The following is a 23,130-nucleotide window of genomic DNA, read 5'->3' as shown; positions in this document are numbered from 1 at the left end:
GGGTTTCTAGTGGGACTCTACAAGGCCCCATGCCCACTACGATACGCAACCTCGTTAGTCTGGCGACGTTGCATAAATTTGGCAGTAAGCCACAGCTTGTTATTGGTTTAAACTATTCATATAGGCAATAGTAACTATTAATTGCAAGCTAATTTTATTACTTTTAAGGACTTAATTACTCACCAAACTCCTCTTATCACGGCCTAGCCTGGCTATTCCACACAGATAGTGGGGGTCACCGTACATCAATGTGACTGAACAAAACGGGAAAAAAAGCAACAAAAGTTTCTAGTTAATAGTTACCTCGCTGTTATAAAGCCACAGTCTAATGTTTTCCTCCTTGATGCAAAGTTTCTGAGACACATAGAGATGAATGTCCTTGATCGATGCCATACGGCTAAAGCAGGCATTGTAAACCAACACTCGCTTCGGAGGAATGTTGGGAGATGGCACATTACCTAATGAAGAAATACAACAATCATTTTACTCATTCAGGCAAAGGAACATTATCCAAACCTTGAAGACTTGTTGAGCTAGTATGTGAATGAGTTAACCCAAACCAAGGCTTGCATGATCTACCTCTGCTTGAAGCTTTTCGTTTCGACACTCTATTTAATTCAGAGCAGAACACCATACTAATACAAGTCAAAACCATATTATATCCTATTGAGTAGAACGTTGTGTCTAAACTTTTTATTAGTGCTGTATGTTATGTTAAAGTTGAATTCTAAATCAGGAGGATCAAACATGTGTCCGTAGGTCAGAAACAGCCCATTAAGGGAGGCCCATCAAGCCTGTGGGGATATCGATTAAGAACTTTTATTTTTCAATTAAAGTAACTGTTAATTTTGTCAATCGGAGCGTGCACTGATAAAGTTATTAGTTAAATTACATTCTGAAATTGCCTTGATCTTGATGAAATCGTGAAAGGCAAAAGATGCCAAGTTTCAGGAGGAAAGTTACTCTACTTCATATTTAATAATGTGCCATCTCTGTACTGTGGGTGAATGCAGTTGTTTAAAGGAAAACCTACTCTTCTAAAAAATAGCTTCTGTTAGAAAAGGCAAATGTCTGTCAGCATTAGTTTAAAAAAAAAAAATCAGGAAATACATTTATATGTGATTTTCTTCTATCAAATTCAGTGGGCGGGCACTGGACATGTTTTGAGCTGATCCAGCCTGATGTTCGTGCATGAGGTCTTCCAGACGATAATCTGGACTTCCAAACATATCAGAAAAGCGATGGATTTAACGATGATTAAATAGATGTAAAAATGTAAACACCCGCCTTCTGATTTTCCGCTTCAAAACGCCGAGCCATTTGAAGTTTCACTGTTGCTGGTAACCCACATCTGATACGATGCGCTAAAACGGCACCAGGTAATATCAAACGATAGACGGAGTGATGTCTCTGTGTTGTTTCTCAGTGGGAGACTTGCTGGAGAACTTCCTCTAAGTTTGCAAATAATTTTTGGCTCATACCTTGGGTCAGAAAGACTGGAAATAAGTCAAGAATTTCCAGAATGCTGCGACTTTGAAAACCATATGCTCATCGTCCGATATCCCTGCAGTTTCATTTTCTGCAAGATCAAAAATGTCCATTATTGTTGGGTGAGGGGGAGGGTTTTTGGGGGCTGGCTAAACACCTGGACTCTCTATCTTTAAAAACCAAAGACCAAGTCTGAAACCTTGGTGTTCTGAGTGATTTCGACCTGACTTTCAACAATCATATCAAATCAGTCACAAAAACTGCCTTCTACCATCTTAAAAACATCTAGAGTGAAGTTTTGTAAGTGTCAAGCAGACAAGGAAAAGCTCATCCATGGTTTTATCTCAAGTAGACTTGACTACTGTATTGTCAGATAGGTTGCTATACCACAAATAGCAATGGAGCGAATTGACAATTGGGGTGTATGGCTTAAGGTTCATGTTTTGAGCTGAGCCACTAACTCTTAAATTGGACACCAGATGTCGCCAAACAAATTTACACTCGATTGGGTCACTAGCACGGCAAAGATCTCTCTGATAAACGTAGCCTACCCGCTTAGCTTCTCATTGCATTGCATACGTATACCAAAGTCAGTAACCTTATATTAACCTGATTATTTTTCATATCTTTGTATTACATACATATATCGGGGTTAGCAACCTTAAGAACCCAATTATTGTTATATCTTTGTATTCACATCTTATTTCTGATATTAAGACAGTGACAGGATGCACCTGTCAAGCCACACCTAACATTTCTCAAGATGGTTGCAGCGTCAAGTTACTGAACAGGAAGCCCGTCACACTCGAATGACCACGCAGGAAGTCGGCAAGCAGAAATAGATTTAAACTATTTTTCCACTGGACTTTTAGCAGAAAATAAGATGCTTTGAAACAGCTTTGTGAAAAGAATATAACCACTGTATGGCTGTCTCTCTCAGACAAGGCAACACATGATGAGCAACCAACTAAAACAAGTCTGAGAATGCACGAGAGAATTGTATTCACAAGAATGTTGATACATTTATGCTATTGTTCAAAATTAGGGTGAAACCGAACGCGAGTTGTAGTTATATTTTTAAAAGATGTGTTTATTAATTAAAGGGAGAATAACAAAATTGAGTGAAGCTAAAGAAGGGCGTGACAGGTCAAGCCAGGAATGGCAAATGGGGCCCAATAGGATGAACCAAAGGAGGCCCTTCCTACGAGGCGTAGATTCAGCAAACATTTTTCAGAATGTTCCACCAAAAAGCTATAAAACCTTGGATATGGAAGTTCGGGGCTTTTTGTTCAGTTTTCGCTGACAAAGAGACAAGGTCTTTCTATAGGTGTAATAGTCGTGTGGCAAGCTGGCGGGGAGAAGGAATTGGCAACTTGGAGTGCCTAAATTGATGACTCTTTTTGAGATTGGGCGCAAGTAAAACTACTATAATAAGGTAATGGCAGGATAATACCAGCGATATTACGTGGTTACCTATGAAGGGCAAATTGTCTTGACAATTTATCCGTAATCCCGAAAACCCTTATTATTAAATTAGGCTTCGAGCTATATAGGACTTGATCAACCCTAACAGGCTCACTCAAAAATGTCTATTATCCCTAATTTCTGATGCTTTTAGACGCTTTGAATCTCACTTCACTTATATTGCTTTTTGCTATTTTTATCATTTATCTTATCCTTCTTACCATGAATTTTATTATTTTAACCATTTTTACTTTTATTGATTTATGTTCTATTAACATTGAATTTTGCCTTAACATCGCAACCTTACCTCGCGTCTGGTGGGGATATCTGTAGGATGAATGTTATCTGAACAATTTTGATCATTTTAACCATTTTTACTTTTATTGATTTATGTTCTATTAACATTGAATTTTGCCTTAACATCGCAACCTTACCTAGCGTCTGGCGGGGATAACTGTAGGATGAATGTTATCTGAACAATTTTGATCATTTTCACCATTTTTACTTTTATTGATTTATGTTCTATTAACATTGAAATTTGCCTTAACATCGCAACCTTACCTCGCGTCTGGCGGGGATAACTGTAGGATGAATGTTATCTGAACAATTTTTATCATTGTATTAAATTCTTAAAATTTCCATCTTCATCTATCTTTGTCATTCTTAAATTGAGTTATCTCATTATTACCATTCTACCTCATTAAAGATTGAACGTCATTGACATTAACATCATTTCGTCGTAAAAATTCTATTTTAATCAGTCACTCATTGATAATCTCCGTCTTAAGATAGAACAAATCCGTACGATCCTAATAAGGATTGTTAAATTTGCTAGGTCAATGACAAGGGCAATCGATTCATAAGAGATGGAGCTGCTGTAAAAGCTGAGGGAACACTTTGTCACCTTGTTACTCGGAAAGATTACTCGACAAGGCGGACAAGTGGAGGCAGACTGGATTGGCTCTGCAAAACTAAAGGCAGTTAGTACACCTAGGCGAATTCATCTCGACACCGACTTAAGAAGCTCCCGTCCTCCTGCATGCACGGCATTAAGAGTCGGCTGGAGTAAAGGGGTAGCTTAACCCTTTAACTCGAGAGTCGGTCAGGACATTTCTCCCGATTAGTCCTGCGGATAAGCGGAATCTGACACTATGACACACAGTTATATTTAGCAGTGTCTCCAGATGATGACAGTTCAATTGAGGTATTGTGGCACTGTATAAATCAGATAACTGGATGAGGCAAAATTTTCTTCAACTAAATCAAAACAAACCTGAGACAATTGTTTGTGGCAATAAAGAAAATAGAATTGCTTTTAGTAAACACCTGGACTCTCTCTCTTTAAAAACCAAAGACCAAGTCTGAAACGTTGGTGTTCTGATTGATATCGACCTGACTTTCAACAATCATATCAAATCAATCACAAAAACTGCTTTCTACCATCTGAAAAACATATCTAGAGTGAAGTTTTGGATGTGTCACGCAGACCAGGAAAAGCTCATCCATGGTTTTATCTCAAGTAGACTTGACTACTGTAATGGTCTTCTGACTCGACTCCTCGATCAGAGTATTAAACAGCTGCAGCTCATTCAGAATGCTGCAGCTCACATTCTGACCAAAACACAGCGGTCAGAGCATATAACTCCAATCCTAAAGTCCTTGCACTGGCTTCTAGTCAGCTTTAGAATAGATTTTAAAGTTCATAGATTTTAAAGTTCTGCAACTGGTCTATAAATCACTAAATGATTTAGGTCCTGAATATATGAAAGAAATGCTTTTGGAATACAAACCCATTAGAGCTCTGAGATTGACTGACTCATGGCAAATAGTGGTGCGCAGAGTCCAAAGCAAACATGGTGAAGCAGCATTTAGCTTTTATGCTACACACAAATGGAATAAGTTGCCAACAGAGGTGAGGTCAGCACCAAGTGTGAATGTTTTGAATCCAGGTTGTAAACTTCTTTTCTCATGCTTTTTAGAATATATTCACTTTTTGATAATATTACTTAGACTGTATGCGGTTTCAATTATCTTTCTTTCAATATTGTGTTTGTCATTTTTCTTGTTTTTATCTCGTTTTAAATGTTTTATCTCTATTTTCAAATGCTTTTAATCATGTAAAGCACATTGCGTTAACTCATGTATGAAATGTGCTACACAAAGACATTTGCTTTGGTTTGCTAAACATATCATATTTGCCTATTACTTGGCGTCATATACAGGGAGGAAAATAATTATTTGAACACCTTGCGATTCTTCCACTTTTAAATCATAGAGGAGTCTGAAATTTTCATCTTAGATGCATTTCCACTATGAGAGACAATATATGTATGTATATAAAGCATAAAATCGGAATGGATGATTTTTAAAATAATTTATTTTTATGTTACTGCTGCAATGTTATTTGCTACAACATCTTTGGAGGGAGCTGAAACTCCGTGTTTCTCAGTGAAAGCCCAGAAACCTGTCTGATCAAGAGAAGATCTGTGTGGAGGAGTGTGCCAAAATCCCTCCTGCAGTGTGTGCAAACCTGGTGAATAACTACAGGAAACGTTTGACGTCTTAATTGTAAACAAACACTACTGTAGCAAATATTAACATTTGTTTTCTCAGGTGTTCAAATACTTATTTGCAGCTGTATCACACAAAGTTTAATAAAATCATACATTGTGATTTCTGGATTTTCTTTTTAGAAACACACACTCACAGTGGACATGCACCTATGATGAAAATGATTTCCAAGTGGGAGAACTTGCAATATAGCAGGATGTTCAAATACTCATTTTTTTCACTGTATATTGCATGTACAAGGCTTATTATTGCACCAAACCACGAAGAAGCTGATAACGTTTTCCACAGTCTAAGTTGGTATATTTTCACATATAATGATTATCGTGAAAAAAATCCATTTAAAATGTTGTCACATTAATTTGAGAGCAATAGCTGGTCATAACTTGCTTCATCATAAATATAATTTCACATGCTAAACTGATGCCATAACCAGACAATACCCAGACCCGTCCAAACCCCATTTTTGTCACAATTTTCCCAAGATGTCATGAGCAAAACTGCAAAATATTATACTGAAAGTATTAAGTACTGTAAACCAGTATCTTGTGGGTTTTTTTGGGGGGCACTAAATGCTTAAAATACAAATGTAAATGGGTTGGATGGTTCTATTTACTGGACTGATATGGGTCTTTGAGCATTAGAAGTTTGTGAATGTGAACAGATTTTTATTTATTTATTATATCCACAGGTGTGCATGTAAATGCTACATACCTATGCGAACAGAATTTTTGCTGACATGAGAGTCAACATATTCACCAGAAAATGGCAGATTATCCAGACCATCTGCTGCAGTGCATGGAGCACCCATCATCCATCCATACATCCATCCATCCATCCATCCATCCATCCATCCATCCATCCTCTTCATCGCTTATCCTCACAAGGGTCGCGGGAGTGCTGGAGCCTATCCCAGCTTTCATTCAGCAGAAGGAACTGGAGGTCTTGGAGAACGCAGGCACGGGGAGGATATGCAAACTCCAAACAGGTAGGGTCGGGGTTGAACCCGGGTCCTCATAAATGTGAGGCCAACGCTTCACAGCTGTGCCTCCGTGCTGCCCTATTTACATTTTTCAAAATAAAGAATTATTTATTTTATTATTGTTGCTGCTGAAAGCAGCATTTGTCCAATCAATGCTTGTTCAAACAAAGTCTCATTCTGTAAAATTGTCATATTTTCTTTTTTTCAGGTTAATCCGACATGCTGCTTATAGTCAGATTGTGAGATGGTGTTGGGGAATGTTTGGCAGAAATAACCACGTGCCTCTTCCATCCTACTGTGTGTCATTTATGACATCTTTCCTCATCCAGAAGGCCAAGAGTACACGGGATTTAAATGGTCTATATCCTGATTTTCGTTTTCTTTGTGTAAATGTTGATGTATATGTTTGTATATGAAATAAATACACACCAAAGAACAAGATTCAGAGCGTTTTTATTCAACTGTATGCTTACATTTTGTATAAATTTGTTACATAACATTTGCATAGAATTATTTGGTCTTTCAATAAGAGTAATTTGAGAACACCTGAGGTTGAAATAATTATAACTGTATGCCACATTTGCTGTCACCAAATCTCGACATATGTTGTGCTAAAGATTGGGCTTTGTCAGGATGAACGAATCCTGCCGCCAGTGCTCTTGGTTTTTCATCTCTGAGATGGTATTTCTAAGACCATGAGGGCTCTCAGAGTAGGATGTCAGTAGTTTCCGCATGAGCCAAAAGGCATAATATATTGTGGGCTCTGTTTACAGTGCTCGTACTGTGTGGTGCCCAGCTTTGTACTTTGGAATGCCGACTTTGTATTGTGGGAGACCATCTCTTCTTTCGGCCTGTATTCTACTCGAATTTTTGTTGTGGTGAAAAGCTGTCCGATATGTTGTTCCTGCAACATCTGTAATTAATATAGAAAAATAAGGTTGAAAGCTTATAAAATAAGAAAAAATGTATGGATAAAGCACAGGTTTATGTCATTCTATTTCATGGTGCACAAATTATTTTTGATAAGTTGCAAACAGGTCTCCTTTTCTGTGAGTGACTAGTATGTAATACTGCTTGTTTTAATGCTACTTAGTATTTCATCAAAATAAAAAAAATAAAAGGTTTGTATCCATCAATCCATTTTAGCGCTTACCCTCACAAAGGTCGCGGGAGTGCTGGAGCCTATCCCAGCTGTCAATGGGATAGAGGCAGGGTACACAGTGAAATGGTTGCCAGCCAATACCAGAACAATTAATGTTGCATGTTTGTGAGATGTAGGAGGAAACCGGAGTGCACGGAGAAAACCCACGCAGGCACGGGGAGAACATGCAAACTCCACATTGGAGGGCTGGGATTGAACACAGGTCCTCAGCACCGTGAGACCAACGCTTTCCAGCTGCTCCACCATGCCGCCATTTGTACACATTATTATCCTGTTTTTCTAATTGATTATGGTCAAATGACTTGCGGTAAAAAAATATTTTTCGCTAAGATCGACATGTGCTTCGATCATTCAACCATGAACAGTGTTAAAAGTTTTCAGGAAAGCAAAGATAACTGCAACAATAAACTCTCAAAACTCCCATATATTTCCAGTCTTAAACGACATGAATGTTTTAAGAATTCAATAATCGCTGCCACATTAATGGCTTGATGTCAAAGTCTCTACAGGATCTCAATTAGCTTCCAGTATGTGATCCAGATTTTGAAATTAATAATAAACCCCTTTATTTTAGCAACTGGGAACTACCTACAACAACTATTAAACAATAATGTTTTTAGGACACCTGATGAACTATTCCAAGAATTCCAAATAACTAACAGCACTTTTCTTAATTAGAATAAATTAAAAGCAGCAAAAAAAAAAAAAAAAAAGAATACCAACACTTCAGAATACTCTCAAAGTGCTGGAGTTGGTCAAGCAAATCATAAACCTTGTCCCACAAAGTAAAAGAACTCTTTCACAAGTTAGTTTTATGCACTAAATCAATATATCCACCAATAAACAAATAGAAAGACCTATCCATGTCTACCGACCATAACTTTTGGATACAGATTTGTAACAATCCATTTAGAATGACAAAAATATAAATCTACACATCCTATAATATAATGTCCTCCATCATGTACATTTTACTCAGCACACTAGGCATAAAATGGGCTTTTATCCATTAAATATTTGTGCACAATGCAGACAAAATACCTAAGATACATATTTTCATGTTATAGTGGAATGTACAGTTCAATGCTTCTAGATTTCAGTTACACAAAAACTAATATTTTGAATTTAAAGACTCCATTTTCCTGAAAACTGTGTATACTTGGTGGCTGAAGCTTAAACCCATTCGTGAGCAGCGTCCCATTTTTGGGGCATCATGATTTTCACGCATTATATCCTTCAGTATATCAAAATATTTAAGTGTTTTAATTTGATTCTGATTCTGGTTTTTGGGACGATCTACTAAGAAAACCCAAGTACCCTCTCGCGGGCAGTGTCCCATTTTTAGGACGAGATTGTAAATTAATAAAGTTATCATATAAGTTAACCATAAACGAAAAAGAAGTGTTATTTCCTTGATTGTAGCCTCTTTGTTTTATTCTTTGTTGTCAAGTTTTTCATCATTTTCATCTTATTTATACTATGTATATAGCTATTGTCATTGTTATTATTATTACTATCCAATTTTAATTTGTCTTATATTTATTTATATTTCTTTTAGATTGGTTTGCATGGTGGGATAACACATGCATGGAGTGGGGATTTTCATATCTTGTCCCTGTGTTTGCTTTTCCATCTTCTGTGGGGGCGAGACGTTTTGTTTTTTTTTACCCAATCACAAGCTCGGCGAAATTTTGGCGAGTCACATGACCCACGTGCGCGGATGTGACATAATACGTCCCCCAACAAAGGCTCGCTTTCGTTGTGACACAATTATGGCCAGCGCTGATTTCTTGGATTTATCCTCATCTGATGAAAAAATAGCAGTATTGGTTAATTGGGAAGACGGAGGAACACGTCTCGCACACCTCTTTTCAGATCTGGCCACAAATTTTCGGTGGGATTCAGATCATGGCTTTGTGATGGCCACTCCATGACATTGACTTTATTATTCTCAAGCCACTTTTGAACCACTTTGGCAGTACGATTAGGGTCATTGTCCATTAGAAAGACCCATTTCAACCCAAATTTTAGCTTCCTTGCTGATGTCTTGAGATTTTGCCGAAATAGCTCCATGTAGTGTTCTTTCTTCATGATGCTGTCCATTTTATGAAGCGCTTCTGTTCCTGATGCAGCAAAATAGCCCCACAACATAATGCTGCTACCTCTATGCTTCACAGTTGGAATTATGTTCTCAGGTCTACAAGTGTCAGCCTTTTTTCTTCCTACGTAACAGTCATTATGTCTCCAGAAGTTAAGAGCTTTGTCTTGGTGTCTTTTTATAAATATGTCTTTTTTCTTTAGGAGTACTGGCTTCATTCTCAGCGAGCGGGCTTTCACCCCATGTCGGTGCAGAACTCATTTCACTGTGGATCATCTTCACAAGGTCTTTAGGTTTTGTTCTGGGCTTGATTCACATATATCAGACCAAAACCCATTCATCTCTGTAACACAGAGCCCGTCTCCTTCCTGAATGCTGTGATGGCTGGACATTCCCATGATGGTTATACTTGCACATAATTCTTTGAATGGATGAACGCGGTGCATTATGGCATTTGGAAATTGCACCCAAGGATGAGTTAAACTTGTGGAGCGCCATGATTCTCTCTCTGATTTACAGCCCGATTTCTTTTTATTTTTCCAAATTTTCAAACAAGGAAACAGAGAGTTTGAGGTGTGTCTTTAAATACATCCCCAGGTGTGCCATCAACTAACTCACATCTTGTCAGTTATAACCAATCAGAAGCTTCCAAAGCCATGACCTCATCATCTAGGCTCATTATTGTGGAATTTAACAAAATGTAATAATTTTGCTGAACCCGACTGACCTGAAAAAGGAGGGGTTTATTCTGATTTTACTTCAGACAGTGAGACAAAAAAAGAAATGTGTGTTTAATGTGTATTTAAAACACAACTCTAGTTCAAATATATTCCCAGGTTGAGGTTTTTTTTTTTTTTTTTTTTAAGTACATGGAGTCATTGGTCTACGACAGAGATCCGTTCATACACTCATGACGTAACCCAAATTTCGCCATAAATTGGATTTCACCTTTAAAGTAAAAATTTACAAAGACAGCTGGGTTTGGCTCCAGCAATCCCACGACCCTTGTGAGGATAAGCAGCTTAGAAAATGGGTGGGTGTTGGTATTTTGAATAAAAACTAAAATATATTAAAATGAAAAAATAAGATTCTGAACTTACCATTACTGTGAGAGGTGGATGACGAAGAATGAGGGAAGACTGTGCATAGCGATTGCGAAGGAAGCATGCACACAAAACTTGCTAGCAGTAAATTCACTCCTCAGTGTCCTTGCCTTTCATCGCCTTGAAAGTTAGGAAAATTCACTATGCCTTTTCCCTGAATGAACATTAGGCTGATATAAAACCTATGTTGATTGTGATCGTTGATCCCTAACGTAAGTAATCTTTCCATCTCAGCAAAAATTGAAGAAGGTTGCTTCATATTTTTTTTCTTCATGAAAAAAAGTTGCTTCATGATCATTTTATCTGTCATGGGGCGAAATCCTTCTTGTGCACTAAATACAGGCTTTGTCCTTAATAATAATCGCCACGGTCGACTGACTGAAGTCCAAGTCTTTAACGATGTTCGTCAGTGTTACTCCTTTCTCTGATATTAATATGTTTAGCTTTGTTTCCATGGTAATTGCTTGTCTTTCGGCTGGATCAGCATTGCTTAAAAAAAAAACAGCTTTCTTCTTTGGGGCCATATTGTGTAAAATGGTGGGTGGAAAAAAAACATTTACTCCAAGTACAACAACACAGATAAGCAATATGCATGAGCTAAGCAGAAACACTTACGGCTCTGGCGCCAAAATGGTGGACGAGATACAGGCATTGTAAAGTAGAAATGTTTTAGGTCGAGACCGTTTTAACACGAGGACCCCCTGTATTGGAGTGCCAAGAAAGTGTTTTTTGTTTTTGTTGTATTCTGAAAACATTTGTATTTCAGATCAAAAGTTGAATATGAGACAAAAGTTCAGAAATCCAGCTTTTATTTCATGGTATTTTGATTGACAACCCCATTTCCAATCAATTTGAGATGTTCAGAGTACAATGATTTGCAAATTATTTTCAACCTATAGTTAATTTAATACAGTACAAAAACGAGATATTCAATGTTCAAACTGATCAACTTTGTTTTTAGCAAATTAACATTAATTTAGAATTGTACATGTTCCAAAAAAATGCAGCTCTATGGGGGCACAAGCCAGTGCAATCTGAAAGCCAGTCCCAAGCCCAGATAAATGCAGAGGGTTGCGTCAGGAAAGGCATCCAGCGTAAAAACTGTCTCAAACAAATATGAGCGTTCATCTTAAGAATCCCGTACCGGGTCGGTCGTGGCCCGGGGTAACAACGCCCGCCCCCGACACCGCAAACCTGCGGGGCGTCGGTGGGAATTCATCTACTGTGGGTCGAAGACAAAGGAGAGGAGACAACCGGATTCATCGTCAGAAGAAGAGGCATGCAGAGAGCCTACAACTAAGTGTAGGGTCTTTGAATGTTGGGTCTATGACAGGTAAAAACTCGGGAGTTGGTTGACATGATGATGATTAGGAGAAAGGTTGATATATTGTTCATTCAAGAGAGCACGTGGAAAGGTAGTAAGGCTAGAAGTTTAAGAACAGGGTTTAAATTATTCTACCACGGAGTAGATGGGAAGCGAAATGGAGTAGGGGTTATTCTAAAGGAAGAACTGGTGAAGAATGTCTTGTAGGTGAAAAGAGTATCAGATCGAGTAATGAGACTGAAACTTGAAATTGAGGGTTTTATGTATAATGTGGTTAGCGGCTATGCTCCAACGGTAGAATGTGACCTAGAGTTGAAAGAGATATTCTGGAACGAACTGGATGAAGTAGTTCTGAGCATACCAGACAAAGAGAGAGTTGTGATTGGTGCAGATTGTAATGGACATGTTGGTGAAGGAAACAGGGGCATTGAAGAAGTGATGGGTAAGTACGGCATAAAGGAAAGAAACTAGGGGTTATTTTAAAGGAAGAGCTAGCTAAGAATGTCTGAAAAGAGTATCTGATCGAGTGATGAGACTAAAATTTGAAATTGAGGGTGTTATGTATAATGTGGTTAGCGGCTATGCCCCACAGGTAGGATGTGACCTAGAGTTGAAGGAGAAATTCTGGAATGAACTACATGAAATAGTTCTGAGAATCCCAGACAGCGAGAGAGTTGTGATTGGTGCAGATTGTAATGGACATATTGGTAAAGGAAACAGGGGCGATGAAGAAGTGATGGGTAAGTACGGAATCCAGGAAAGGAACTTTGAGGGACAGATGGTGGTGGACTTTGCAAAAAGGATGGAGATGGCTGTAGTGGACACTTATATCCAGAAGAGGCAGGAACATAGAGTGATCTACAAGAGTGGAGGTAGAAGCACGCAGGTGGATTATATTTTGTGCAGACGATTTAATCTAAAGGATGTCAGTGATTCTAAGTTAGTGGTAGGGAGTGTAGTTCGACAGCATAGGATGGTGGTGTGTAGGATGACTCTGGTGTTTGGTAGGAATATTAAGAAGACAAAGGTAGAGCAGAGTGTGGTGGAAGCTGAGAAAGAAAGAATGGTGTGCAGCCTTTCAGAAAGAGGTGAGACAGGCTCTCAATGGACAGGAGAAGCTCCCGGAAGACTGGATTACTACAGCCAAGGTGATCAGAGAGAAAGGCAGGATAGTACTTGGTGTGTCTTCTGGGAGGAAAAGGGAGAAGGAGACTTGGTGGTGGAACCCCAAAATACATGAAGTCATACAAGGAAAGAGATTAGCGAAGAAGAAGTGGGACACTGAGAGGACTGAGGAGAGGCGAAAGGAGTACATTGAGATGCGACGCAGGCCATAGTAGAGGTGGCAAAGGCTAAACCAGAGCCATATGACGACATGTACACAAGGTTGGACACGAAAGAAGGAGAAAATGATCCCGACAGTTTGGCCAGACAGAGAGATAGAGATGGAAAGGATGTGCAGCAGATAAGGGTGATTAAGGATAGAGATGGAAATGTGTTAACCAGTCGTGTGCTAAATAGATGGAAAGAATACTTGGAGAAGTTGATGAATGAAGAAAATGAGAGCGAAGGAAGAGTAGAAGAGGCAAGTGTGAAGGACCAGGTAGTGACAATGATTAGTAAGGGGAAGTTAGAAAGGCACTACAAAGGATGAAAAATGTTAAGGCAGTTGATCCTGATGACATACAGGTGGAGGTATGGAAGCAATTTGGAGAGATGGCTGTGGAGTTTTTGACCAACTTATTCAACAGAAAACGAGTGGGCGAGAAAATGCCTGAGGAATGGAGGAAACATGTACTCGTTCCAATTTTTAAGAACAAAGGTGATGTTCACAGCTGTGGGAATTATAGAGGAAAAGAGTAGTGGAGACGAGACACAGGACAGAATTAAGTATGTACGAGCAACAGTATGGTTCAATGCCTAGAAAGAGTACCACATATCCATTATTTGCCTTGAGGATGCTAGTGGAAAAGTACAGACAAGATCAGAAAGAGCTACATTGTGTCTTTGTGGATCTAGAGAAAGCCTATGACAGAGTACCAAGAGAGGAACTGTGCTACTGCATGTGTAAGTCTAGTGTGGCGGAGAAATATGTTAGAATAGTCTAGAACATGTATGATGGCAGCAGAACAATGGTGAGATGTGCTGTAGGTGTGACAGAAGAATTTAAGGTGGAGGTGGGGCTGCATCGAGGATCAGCTCTGCGCCCCTTCCTGTTTGCAGTGGTAATGGATAGGCTCACAGATGAGGTTAGACTGGAATCCCCTTGGACAATGATGTTCGCAGATGATAGTGTGACATGCAGTGAAATCAGTGAGCAGGTGGAGTAACAATTGGATCGATGTAGACATGCACTGGAAAGGAGAGGAATGAAGATTAGCCAAAGTAAAACATAATCTGTGTGTGTGAATCAGAGGGGTGGAGGGGGAAGAGTGAGCCGACAGCAAGAAGAGATACCAAGGGTGGACAACTTCAAATATTTAGGATCAACAATCCAGAGCGATGGCGAGTGTGGTAAGGAAGTGAAGAAATGGGTCCAAGCAGGTTGGAACAGCTGGCGGAAGGCGTCTGGTGTGTTATGTGACAGAAGCGTCTCTGGTAGGATGAAGGGCAAAGTTTATAAAACAGTGGTGAGGCCGGCGATGATAAATGGATTCAAGACGGTGGCACTGAAGAGACACCAGGAAGCAGAACTGAAGGTGGCAGAAATGATGTTGAGGTTTTCGCTCTAAGAGTGAGCAGGTTGGATATGATTAGAAATTAGCTCATTAGATGGACAGCCAAAGTTGGATGTTTTGGAGACAAGATTCGAGAGTGCAGACTTCGATGATTTGGACATGTCCAGAGGCGAGAGAGTGAGTATATTTGTTGAAGGGTGCTGAGGACGGAGCTGCCAAGCAAAAGAGGGAGAGGAAGACCAAAGACAAAGTTGATGAATGTTGTGTGGGAAGACATGAGGACAATTGGGGTGAGAGAGGAAGATGCTGGAGATAGGCTTAGATGGAAAAAGATGACGCTGTGGCAACCCCTAACGGGACAAGCCAAAAGGAAAATAAGAAGACACGTTCCCCCAAAAAATGGGACAAGTGGCAAAAAGGATGAAGAATCCTCATCAAAGACCTATTTGGAATATCTCACTAGTGAACAGAGTAATTGCAGAAAGTGGGTGCCATGAGTGAGCATAAAAGAAGCTTCACTTGCTCAGTCATTCACAAGCAAAGATGGGGCAAGGTTCACCTCTTCATGAAGAAAATGAATCTGGAGAAATCACTGCATGTAAAGCAGCAGGGGCGGTCACCACCTGCGCAAGTGTAAAGAAGCATTTAGTTTTAACAGAACAGCATCCATGACAACATTTAAGATCTATCCAAAAGTTTTATCAACTGTCTCTGCATTCCATGTTGCTGATACAGCTATGGTCTTCAGAAACTTAGGACTGGTACTCTTATTTATGTACCGTTTATTAATAGGCACATAGGTTGTCTGAAATTTTGGGGTAGAATGCAATTCAAAGAACAAAAATGATGAATGATTACGAACAATGTTCTTAATGTCAACTGAAAAAACATTTTGAAAGAACAAGAGATTATCAGGTCCAAGATGTAACCTTGAGTGTGAGTTGGACCGTTTCTATGCTGAGAGGTCAAATGTGACCAGCATTGCATATACAGTAGTTGTTTGGAAAAAAAACATGGATGTAAGAACTTAAAAATTGCTTTCTACATTTTTTTTATTACCTTTAAAGGGTTTGAAAGGTCCTCAATGCACCTTTTTGCTAATATTATACATTTTTGATGCACAATTCGAATCTGAAATCTGTTATGAAGGAAACATTCATATTTTTCGTTCATCGGCATAAAAATGATCACACATTGCTGGATTTGCCAAAAAATACGACAACAGAGCAGAAATACCTGACAAAGGGCGTGACGTCAGAGCCAGTGAGCCGGTGAGAACATCTGGTGCCCTTCGACTACAATGTGAGAACGACGATGGATTTCCCGGTAATTCGAGCAATGAACATGAATCTGATGGGTCCCAAGAAGATGGTGAAGAAACGAGCTTTATAAAGGCGTTAAAGGTTATCAATTTTAGCCAGTTAGAGAGCACACACGATCAAAATGCAGTGAAGAAAATAAGTATTTTGGCCCACTCCTCCTCACAGATCTTCTCTAGATCAGACAGGTTTCTGGGCTGTTTCTGAGAAACATGGAGCTTCAGCTCCCTCCAAAGATTTTCTATTGGGTTTAGGTATGGAGACTTGCTTGGCCACGTCAGAACCTTCATATGCTTCTTCGGGAGCCACTCCTTGGTTTTCCCGGCTGTGTGCTTCAGGTCATAGTCATGTTGGAAGACCCAGCCACGACCAATCTTCAATGCTCTGACTGAGGGAAAGAGGTTGTTCCCCGAAATCTCACAATACATGGCCGCGGTCATCCTCTCCTTAATACAGTGCAGTCAACCTGTCCCATGTCCAGAAAAAACACCCCTGTAGCATGATGCTACCACCCCCATGCTTCACAGTAGGGATGGTATTCTTGGGATGGACTCATCATTCGTCTTCCTCCAAACACGGTTGGTGGAATTATCACCAAGAAGTTCCATTTTGCTCTCATCTGAGCACAAAACATTCTCCCATGACTCTTCTGTATCATCCAAATGGTCATTGCCAACTTAAGACGGGTCTTGACGTGTTGCTTTAAGCAGGGGAACCTTCCGTGCCAAGTATAATTTCAAACCATGACGTTTAATGTATTACCAACAGTCACCTTGGAAATGGTGGTCCCAGCTCTTTTCAGGTCATTGACCAAGTCCTGTCGTGTAGTCCTGGGCTGATTCCTCACCTTTCTGAGGATCATTGAGACCCAGCGAGGTGATATCTTGCATGGGGATCCATTCCGATTAAGACTGATAGTCATGTTTAGCTTCTTCCATTTTTCTAATGATTGCTCCAACAGTGGACATTTTTTCACCAAGCTCCTTGGCAATTTCTTCGTAGCCCTTTCCAGGCATGTGGAGTTGTACAATTTTGTCTCTGGTGTCTTTGGACCGCTCTTTGGTCATGGCCATGTTACAAGTTTGACTATTACTGATTGTATGGGGTGGCAAGTGTCTTTCTGCAGCTAACGACCTCACACAGGTGCATCTGATTCAGGATAATACATGGAGTGGAGGTGGACATTTAAAGGCGGACTAACAGGTCTTTCAGGGTCACAATTCTCGCGGCTAGACAGGTGTTCAAATGCGTATTTGCAGCTGTATCACACAAATAAATCGTTTAAAAAAAAAATCATACATTGTGATTTCTGGATTTTTTTTTTCTAGATTATCTCTCTCACAGTGGATACGCGCCTACGATGAAAATTTCAGAACACTCCATGATTTCCAAGTGGGAGAACTTGCAATATAGCAGGGTGTTCAAATACTTACTTTCTTCACTGTAGCTGCCGATGAAGGTGGCAACCCAGCTCGGACGACATGCTCGTTTTGGAAACACAGGACCAGTCAGCATTGTGTGAAGTTATTGCTTTGTTTATTTAGCCATTAACTGATAAATAGTAATGGCTTATATCCTGAATATATATACGAAGGTTTCGGTCTTGTTTTGTAATTATGCAAACGGCGTGTATTTAGTGCATTAGTACTTGACAACCTCAACAACTTCTTTGCGTGTCCAACACTTGTTTATTTCACAGAGACAGACAACAGTCACACTCACAATCATACCCAGGGGTAATTTAGAGTGTCCAATTAATGTAGCATGTTTTTAGGATGTGGGAGGAAACCAGAGTGCCCGGAGAAAACCCATGCAGGCACAGGGAGAACATGCAAACTCCACACAGGGAGGCCTGGGATTGAACACAAATCCTCAGCACTGTGAGGAAAACACTTTCCAGCTGCTTCACCATGACGCCATTAATACACATTGTTACCCTGTTGTTATAGTTGAGAATGGTCAAATGATTTGGACTAATAAAATCTTTTTTGCTAAGAACGACATGTGGTTCGATAGCTCAACCATGTAAACAGTGTTAAAGGACAAAAAAATACGTACCTCCGCAACTTGTCTTTTAACAAAAGCCCTTCGCAGTTTTGCTACTTTCTGGGGGGGTGAGCTTGTCAAAGCGTGTTTGGGGTCAACGGCCGACCCAAGTTCGCGTTCTGTGCCTTTAGCAACAGCAATCTGTTGAGGTGTTGGAACTGTCTGTATAGTAGGTACTGATGCAGGTTTTAACAGTTTTTTTACATTCAAAAGCCATCTCAGACACGAGTTCATCAGTAAAATAGTCCGGGATGAAATGCTCACTGCATATGACAGATTGCTGACCAGGGAATTTTTTAAACAAATGGGTGTTTCTTCAGTGTAAATATGAAAGGCTCCAGGCTAATGCTAGTCCCGCAACGGGATGTTTACCTGTAGTGACTTCAGAGGTCAGCCACACAAAAGGAGGTGTTTTTCAGACACGGGACGCTAAGGTCAAAGTTTCCGGACTTGAATTCATCAACACTTATATTTCTGGGTAAAAATATCGAAAAGGTAATGCATTTTATGGTTTAGTTGAACATATATTTTCGTCTGAATAAGATAATTTGCTTTAGAAATTAGACATTCCATACTCTTTAAATTATTGTTCACCATCCAGCAGCTCAGGAGTGGGAACTGGTGCACCATCAATCATGTCTAATTGCTGTGACTGAACTCAAATGTGGATGCAGTCTGTCTTGCGTTGAGATACATCGCCCTGGAACAACTGGACTAAATGGCTATTGGAGAGGGAAATCGGGGCTCTCCTGCCTGGAATTAGACCAGGATACCTCTGTAGAAATGTTTAAAACTCCCTCATTTCCTCATTTGGTTAAACCTCATCCGGGATACATGAAATCTGTCACCCTGTCTGATCTCTTGACATCAGATTTTGGACCGTTTTCTCAATCACCTCAAAAGTGGTATTTTGCTTGATAAAGTACTGTAATTGTAAAATGTAGATGATTACATGCTCCAGTCTTGCTGCAGGTTTATGGTACTTGATCAAATGGGAAAAATCTGCAGTTATTCTTACCTATATTGGTCCAGATATTGGACTGAGAGGAGGGTGGGGCTGACTGGTGTCGTAGGAAGTGGAGGGAACAAGGGAAAAGCTCCAATTCAGCTTGGCCTGTCTCATTGTTCAGGATTACCTGTAGAAATGTAAAGTCAATGGTTAAAATATCAGTCATTGTGAGGTTTTTATTTTCATTAACTAAATTAAAAAGAAAGCGACTAAAAAAACATTTTTATTCCATGAGTGTGTACTTATAATAATAATAATAATAATAATAATAATAGTAATAGTGCTTAATAACAAACACTGTTAAAATGCTAACCTAGTTTTTCACCCACAACTAAGTTATATGATTTATTATTTTGACAGACAGGTGTTCATAAGGAAATCATGACAAACATAAATAAATTCGAGGGTCTCCTCCCAGGGGAGATGCCCGAAACACCTTCACCTGTGAAGTGTCAAGGAAGCATCTGAATCAGATGCCCGAGTCACCTCATTTGGCACTCTCAATATGGAGGACTAGATGCTCAAGTCTGAGCCCCTCCCTAATGACCAAACTTTTTACATTGTCTCCAAGGGAGAGCCTGGACCCCCTGCAGAGGAAACTCACTTCAGCCACTTGTATCCGGGATGTTGTTCTTTCAGTCCCGACCCACAGCTTGTGACCACACCTCACGATAGGAACATAGACCAATGGGTACATTGAGAACTGCACCTTTCTTCTTTGCTCATTCTTCACCACAAGAGAACAGTAAAATGTTTGCTTCACTCCAAATGTTGCATCAATCTGCACATTGATCTCCAGTTCCATTCTTCCCGCACTCATGAACAAGACCCCAAGATAGGTGAACTCGTCCACTTGGGGGAGGATCTCCAGACTCCATAATTTTTGGACTGAGGACCATGATGATCAGATTTTGATCTCTTTGTATCCCAACCCCTTCACATTTGGCTAAAAACTGCGCCTATGAATTCAAGATCATGGCTTGATGAAGCCAACAGAACCCCATCACCTGCAAAAAGCAAAGATGCAATCCTGAGGTCACCAAGCTGAACCCCCGCAATGCCTCAGCTCCATGTTGAAATTTTCTCCATGAAAATAATGAACAGAATTAGTGATAAAGGCCAGACTTGGTGCAGTCAAAACCTCACCAGAAACTAATCTAAGTTACTGCCAGCAATGCAGACCAAACCCTCACAGTGGCTGCAGAGGGAATTAACATTACATAGGGAATTCGGTATCCTTACAATTGAAGCACCCCTTACAGGGACATGGACAAATGCCTTCTTCACATTCACAAAATTAGAAGGTTGGGAAGACTGCAAGCACCCTTGGGGACTCTGCAAAGGGGTTGCAAAGCTGTTTAAAGGCAGGCCGAAAACCACTGTGCTCCTCCTGAATCTGAGATTCGACTTCCCAACGGACCTTCCTCTCCAGCACCTCTTACTAGGGAGGGTGAGGAGTGCGAGAACGCAGCTGTTGGAACACACCCTCCAGTCCCCTTTCTTAAAAGGGGGACCACAACCTCAGTCTGCCAAACCAAAGGTACTGTCCCCAGTCTCCATCCAATGCTGCAGAGGTGTGTCAACAGCATCACAGCATGCAGAGTTTTTCTGAACTTCGGCGAATCTTATCAGGCCCAGGGGTCATGACACCCAGGAGCTTTTTCACCACCTCGGTGACCTCAACTCCAAGGACAGGAGACTCCACCTGCGAGATCCCAGACTCTGGTTCTCATGGGAAGGGATGTTAGTCGAATTGAAGAGATCTTAGAAGAACAGTAATTCCTCTCTACTTCACACTTCACCTATTGCGGCTTCAGTGCTTCATTGATTTTTATTAATAATTTTTAAAAATAATACAACCAGATCGCCATATTGGGTAAAGGCACATTGACACAGGGCATGTGATTGAGTCCTGATGCGACATCGACCAATGAGAGCACGACTGGCTTTATTCCGTGAACTGATCGGTTGTGCATCATCAAAGCCTTACACAGCAACTTTCCTTGTCTCACTCATTTCCTGGTTTTGCGCGTTGACTCTATGTACTCTAGCTTCGTGTTGAGTTTGTGACCACTTTTTTTTTCTTAACCGATAATATTTTTTGATTTCTTTGACAGGACCACTTCAGTGTTGTGCCCCAGCGAAAGCTTCCTCGGAGGCGCCGAGAGGTGGTCACCTCGCATGCACGTTTATCCTTTTAGGGAGCCAGTGGGAGGAATCAACCACTTTTTGCAGCAAATAGCATGGGCACTGTGGTACCTACTACGATGTCCTCCAGGGCACTTTTCTCCTCAAGGACGAGGCTTTTGGACCGGCAATGGCTGGTTCAAAAAATTAAAAAAAATATACAGCCTCAGAAACGTGCCTCTGATTAGTGCTGCTCGTCTTTACGTGGGAAAGAGTTTCCTAGACGGAGGGGGGGGCAAGTTTTTAACATGGATGGAAAAGGCCTTTTTTGGAAGAGGATACCTACGCGTACTTCTTCAAGGTCCGTGTTTACGATCATCATGTGGCGCAATGCAACAGGTGAGTGAACTTAAAGCCTTTACGAGCCTCTCCTTCGCCGTGTGTGTTTGTGTGAGAGACCCGCAGGTGTGTGAAAACACAGTGTGAGCAGTTGCTAGTGTGTACAGTTTACAAGTTAAGAGTTTTAGAGGGTGACTGGGGAGGAGTAGTGTTTAAGAGAAGACATGTTGATGCTGAGTGCTGAAAGCAGGGTGCTCAATGTGTCGATCAGCAGTTTTGGTCGATCATGTGAAGGTGTGCCAAAAAAAAGACGTCAGCCAATTTTTTTTTGTTTTCTTTCCATCTAAGACTATCCCATGAATCCTTTTTCTCCAACATCCACTGTCCTCATGTCCTCCTTCACAACATCCATCAACCTTTTCTTTGGTCTTCCACTTGCTCTTTTGCCTGGCAGCTCCATCCTCAGCACCCTTTTACTAATATACTCAAACTCTCTCCTCTAAATATGTCCAAACCATCTACAGTAAGTCTGCTCTCTATAACCTTGTCGCCAAAACATCTAACTTTGGCTGTCCACTCCGAGCGAAGTCCATCCCGCTTATACCCGTTTCTTCACTTTCTTACCACACTCACCATTGCTCTGTATTGTTGACCCCAAGTATTTGAGGTCATCCACCCTCGCTATCTCTTCTCCTTTCACTCTTCCTTGTCCACCTCTCTCATTCACACACACATATTCTGTTTTACTTCGGCTGATTTTCATTCCTCTCCTTTCCAGTGCGTAACTCCATCTTTCTAATTGTTCCTCCACTTGCTCCCTGCTTTCACTGCAGATCACAATATCATCTGCAAAACATCATGGTCCAAGGGGATTCTAGCCTAACCTCTAAGTCTAAACTCTAACCTCGTCTGTCAGCCTATCCATTGCTGCCGCAAACAGGAAGGGCCTCAGTGCGGATCCCTGATGCACTCCCACCTCCACCTTAAATTCTCCTACACACCTACGGCACACCTCACCGCTGTTCTCCTGCCTTCATACATGTCCTGTAATATTCTCACATATTTCTCCGTCACACCAGACTTGCGCATGCAGGACCACAGTTCCTCTCTTGGTACTCTATCAGGCTTTCTCGAGGTCAACAAAAACACAATGGAGCTCCTTCTGACCTTCTCTGTACTTTTCCACAAGCATCCTTGTTAGGTTTATCACCTAACTTGCTGGAATAGTTGCACAAATAACGGACAAGAAAGTCGTCTTTCTTCTGATCAGGAGGACGTGAGAGACAGGCCAGTTACAGTCTCCTAACACGTTCTGAACCAGCCTCTCACGTACTCTTTTTTTTTTTTTTTTTTAATTAGAAAACACACAAGGTCAAAAGGAGGGGTGAGCAGATGAAATGAACAAAGCTACAGTTGATGGAGT

General features: G+C 40.5%; 1 protein-coding gene across 1 annotated transcript in view; it reads right to left on the bottom strand.

Moving 5' to 3' along the window:
* The window catches only part of usp32 (ubiquitin specific peptidase 32), a 257,750-nt gene that overhangs the window by 111,698 nt on the left and 122,922 nt on the right, over nucleotides 1-23,130 (bottom strand). Inside the window, exons 16-17 of the mRNA XM_061827750.1 lie at nucleotides 19,251-19,368; nucleotides 304-458 (exon numbers count right to left, since the gene is read on the bottom strand). Coding sequence (XP_061683734.1) covers nucleotides 304-458; nucleotides 19,251-19,368 — 273 coding nt within the window. The remainder of the gene's footprint in view (nucleotides 1-303; nucleotides 459-19,250; nucleotides 19,369-23,130) is intronic.

This window comes from Syngnathoides biaculeatus, chromosome 8 (genome assembly GCF_019802595.1).
Source record: "Syngnathoides biaculeatus isolate LvHL_M chromosome 8, ASM1980259v1, whole genome shotgun sequence".
NCBI classification, from domain to species: domain Eukaryota; kingdom Metazoa; phylum Chordata; class Actinopteri; order Syngnathiformes; family Syngnathidae; genus Syngnathoides; species Syngnathoides biaculeatus.
Note: the sequence above shows the minus strand (reverse complement) of the source record. Positions and strands in the feature narration are given on the sequence as shown.